The sequence below is a fragment of the Oratosquilla oratoria genome, chromosome 14 (genome assembly GCF_046742065.1).
Source record: "Oratosquilla oratoria isolate Oo_2021 chromosome 14, ASM4674206v1, whole genome shotgun sequence".
Taxonomy (NCBI): Eukaryota; Metazoa; Arthropoda; class Malacostraca; order Stomatopoda; family Squillidae; genus Oratosquilla; species Oratosquilla oratoria.
In genome coordinates, this window is record NC_134790.1 from 34,277,024 (window position 1) to 34,282,023 (window position 5,000).

A 5,000-nucleotide genomic window follows, 5' to 3' on the forward strand; every position below is an offset into this window, starting at 1 on the left:
ATGCTTACATACCTCCGTACATACATTCATACGCACATACATACATACATACATTGATATATACATATATACATTCATACGCACATACATTCATACGTACAAGCGTACATACATACATACGTACAAACATGAATACATACATACATAAGCACACACATACGAAGACACATACACACACACACACACACACACATATACACACACACACACATATATATATATATATTTATATATATATAGAGAGAGAGAGAGAGAGAGAGAGAGAGAGAGAGAGAGAGAGAGAGAAAGAGAGAGAGACATTCTGACAGGTAGACTAAGACTCCTGTGTTTCCTACTCCACTTACGTCATATATATATATATATATATATATATATATATATATATATATATATATATATATATATATATATATATATGTATCATCGGAAAAATTCAAACAGTGGACTTAGAGTAACATATTTACTACCGACGTTTCAAATCCTGTCCGGGGTTCACCTTCAGTATTATACAATGGCAGCAAAAGGAAGCAATTTAATAGTATACCAGTGTTCCCTGGGACAGGTCCCACCAAACTGAACAGAGTTGCAGGTCTACAGAATTTCATCATTGTAAAACAAAAAACCGCCTTCATTCAAGAATATGAAGAGCCCCCATACGTAAATAAGCAATTAAACATGTCTAGAACGACATGGAGAAAGAATTACAAAATTAAACAAAATGTACGAACATGCTGCTACCTACATCCAAAAAGCTAATGATGATAAAATCTCATTCCGGACAAAATCCCCATTCCTAGGCCGCCGACCATCGGTCCTTCGGTCCTGACTGTCATTCGTTCCTCTGTAGCTAAGATACAAATCAAAACATTAAAACAGGGCTAAAACCATATCCTGAATGACATGTAGAAATGAATTACAAAGTTTGGCAAAAATGTCATAAAAATGCAACAAACAAAATAAAAAAAGAACAAAAAGAACAAAAGATCACAATCCCACAGGATTTGTCGAAGCAGACGGCGCTTTCTTAGATTGAAGGATCGCAGGAGTTTCTGGACAATTAAAAACTGTCAACAGAGGAGTTCATGAGTTTTGTCAACTTGTGCTTGGATTCGACTTTCTTCAATTTTAGGGATAAGGTTTACCACCAGAGGATTGGAACCCCAATGGGATCACCGATTTCGCTGCTCTTGGCAGAGATGGCGATGCAGGAGTTTGAGGAAGATATTTTGGTTGCGGCACCAGTAAACGTAGGTGAGATATGTGGATGACGTCTTCGTGATAATGAAGGAGGGGGAGATTGATTGGTTCCTCAACTTCTTGAATGGGAGGAATGAAACCATCCGATTTGAAATGGAGAGGGAAGAGAAAGGATGGCTACCATTTCAGGATGTCCTGGTAACAAGATTTGGGGCCAGTTTGACTACGGGTGTATATAGAAAGGACACACATATAGACAGACTTTTGGATTAAGACAGTCGACACCCGGTGGAGCATAAGAGGAGTATGGTAAAGATGTTGTGGTCAAGAGCGGGGAATTTGCTCTACCAAGGAGAACTTGAAAGAAGAGAGGAAACACCTGGAGAAGGTCTTTGCGGAGAAAGGGTACCCTAAATCAGTTATTAGAAGGTGGGCCACAACGCAGGGAAAAAGAGCAGTGGAGATGAGACAGGCAGCAACAAGAAGAGTCACATTACCATATGTGAAAGGGTCATCTGAAGTGACTGCAAGATTATTGAGGAAGCACGGGGTGGGGGTAGATCACAAGCCCTCGAATACGCTACATGGGACATTGACAAAGGTGAAACACACGGAGGAGGAAGAGAACAAGACGGAGGTAGTGTATGATGTTGGTTACGGCAATTGTGGTACTCGCTACATAGGAGAGAAGGGTAAGAAAAGATGGCAGTTTGGCGATCTACAGGCACTGTCAGGAGGAGCAGCACGAGATAGATTGGGAGAATGTTGGTGTGGAATACATAAACAACAAGAAAGGAGAGAGGTTATTTTTGGAAGCATGGGCAAGTGACAGCAACAGCGTCAACAGATGTGTTAATTTAAATCCGATCTACAAGGGAGCGAAGGACAGGCAGAACAGAGGGAGCATCGATTGGCGACCCGTGCAGTGCTATTTTGTCATGATTGTGATCTTTTGTTCTTTTAGTTCTTTTTTTATTTTTGTTGTTCCATTTTTATAATACTTTTGCTTAACTTTGTAATTCATTTCTCCTTGTCATTCAGGATATGCTTCTAGTCCTTTTTTATTGTTTTGATTTGTATCTTAGCTAAAGAGGAGCGAATGACAGGCAGGACCGAAGGATCGATGGTCGGCGGCATAGGAATGGGGATTTTGTCCGGAGTGAGATTTTGTCATCATTAGCTTTTGATGTTGGTAGCAGCATGTTCGTACATTTTGTTTAATTTTGTAATTCTTTCTCCATGTCGTTCTAGACATGTTTAATTGCTTATTTAAGTATGGGGGCTCGTCATATTCTTGGATGAAGGCGGTTTTTTGTTTTACAATGATGAAACTCTGTAGACCTGCAACTCTGTTCAATCTGGGGGGACCTGTCCCAGGGAACACTGGTATACTATTAAATTGCTTCCTTTTGCTGACATTGTATAATCCTGAAGGTGAACCTCGGACAGGGTTTGAAACGTCGGTAGTAAATATGTTACTCTGACTCCAGTGTTTGAGAAATTTTTCCGATAACATGTCTCCTGATCTCAAGCTCTTCACGAACACACACACACACACACGCACATATATATATATATATATATATATATATATATATATATATATATTTTCTCTTAGGCAGGCTTGGTTAAAAGCAACTGCAAATTCAGCACTGATCAATTTCTTCTTCAGAGTTTCCAACTTCCTGAAGGTATCCTTTATAGCAAAGGGTAAAGGAAAGAGAAGATTTCCTATTCCGGACATTATTGACGTTTCGACTCTACCTGAGTCATTATCAAAATACAAAGATGGAACAAATGCAAGAGTTTATATATTACAAAGATACAGAAACACAGCTTGTGATTGGCTGGAAGGATGACCTTTTTTGGTCCCCTCATGGTTGAGAGGGCGGGACAGTTTCCCACGCACGCTCATTGGCTGGCTTGTCCGCTCTCTCGAGCCCCGCTACGCCGGGAGTGTAGTGTGATGTTTTCTGTCCTGCCTCGGGGCTTGCTTCTCCTAAATGGCTTAATACTAGGTAGTATAGTAGGGGCGTCTTGGTGGGAATTCAGAGACGGCCTACTATCCGCAATATATAAAGCTTCAAGGTAGGCAAGGCGGTTCTTGTCGGACTCTCTCTGAATGATGACAGTGTTCTGCCGAATGACATCACCTGTGAGATGCTGGCCATGTTTCTCCAGGAAGTGACGTTTGGGACCTCCCTGAGTCAGATGATAGCTCAGGCGCCTGGAGAGTCTGGTAGTAGTCAACCCTATGTAAGCGTCATAGGGCGTACAGTCCCTATTTGGGCAAGAAAATTTGTACACAAGGCAAGTACTTTCCATATCTCCAGGGCGTGGTGAGCTATCGTTCTTCATGATGAGGTCCTTTGTGCGGCTGTTCCTGTAGTACACTACCAGCTTTACACGGTCCACAGGGTTAGTAACATGAACATTCCTATTAATTATATTTCTCACACTCTTCTCTTCTTCGCGGTAAGCGGAAGACATGAAAGCTCTATAGAAGAGGCTGTGAGTGGTTCCTTCTTCAACCACGGCTTGTTGTCCCACGTACCATTTGTTTAGAACAGTACGCAGGACACGTTGGCAATCCTGATTGGAATGTCCATTGTTAACCAACATTTGTGTTGCTCGGTCGAACTCCTTCTGCGTAGACGTCCAGGAAGAGCAATGGGTAAGGGCTCTTCTGTAGAAGGAAGCAATGGTAGAGTCCTTGTACTGCTGCGGGCATTCACTTTCACCGCTCAGGCATAGTCCGGGGTTGGTAGGCTTGACATATACCTCGGTCTTCATATGGTCACCTTCTTGCGTGAGGAGGACGTCCAGGAAAGGCAGGGTACCATTTTCAGCTTCCTCTGTCGTGGAACCGAAGTCCAGAGATCTCTTGAAGAAGCTGGCGTAGTTCCTCGCGTTCCTCACTGGTCCGGGTTCTCACGAAGATGTCGTCGATGTATCTACCATATGTCATCGGCTGCTGGATCCTGCTGAACGCCTCCTTCTCTACAGATCCCATGAAGAAGTTGGCGAAGAGGACACCTAAAGGCGACCCCATAGAGACTCCATCCTTCTGCTGATACAGGTTTCCACGGGGCATCTGAAGGCGGACTCCTGCGTGCATATCCTCAAGGGTTCTCGGAGGTGATAGTCATCAATTGCAAGTAGGGGATGGGCAGATGACCTGTACACATGATGGCAGATGTAGTCGATCGTTCTAGGTACCGAAACACAGGTAAATAACGATTCAGCATCGAGAGATGCCATTTCTCCTTTGGCAGGGGCACTGTTAACGCAGTCCAGGAATTCTGTGGATGACCTGTAGCAGTAGTCGGCTGGAACGAGGGGCGTCAATAAGGCGTTGAGTCTCTTGGCCAGCTGGTACGTGGGAGTCGGAATCTGAGAGATGATAGGTCGGAGGGGGTTACCTATTTTATGGGTTTTAACGTTCCCATACAGGTAACCAGGCCTAAAGTCTCCCGAGATCTTATGTAGCTTTAGTCCATCTACACGAGCGTTGACGGCATCTATGATCTTGTTGGCCTTCCTTACGGTGGTTAGGGTTGGGTCACGGGTCAGCCTCTGAAACTTCGTCTCATCCGCTAGAATTCCGTCCAGCTTAGAAAGGTACTCGTCTGTAGGGATAAGTACAAACATAGCGGCTTTGTCGGCCGTCTCTGAATTCCCACCAAGACGCCCCTACTATACTACCTAGTATTAAGCCATTTAGGAGAAGCAAGCCCCGAGGCAGGACAGAAAACATCACACTACACTCCCGGCGTAGCGGGGCTCGAGAGAGCGGACAAGCC

At 43.7% G+C, this 5,000-nt stretch overlaps 1 protein-coding gene across 1 annotated transcript; it reads right to left on the reverse strand.

Moving 5' to 3' along the window:
• Positions 1–4,233: 4,233 nt before the first annotated feature.
• Positions 4,234–4,848, reverse strand: LOC143032620 (uncharacterized). Its single transcript, XM_076197494.1, has one exon. The coding sequence runs from the start codon at positions 4,846–4,848 to the stop codon at positions 4,234–4,236; it is 615 nt and encodes a 204-aa protein (XP_076053609.1).
• Between the last annotated feature and the right edge of the window lie 152 nt (positions 4,849–5,000).

Excerpts from the sequence above, each read along its gene's own strand:
- LOC143032620 (XM_076197494.1), bottom strand. The coding sequence starts at position 4,848 with ATGTTTGTACTTATCCCTACAGACGAGTACCTTTCTAAGCTGGACGGA.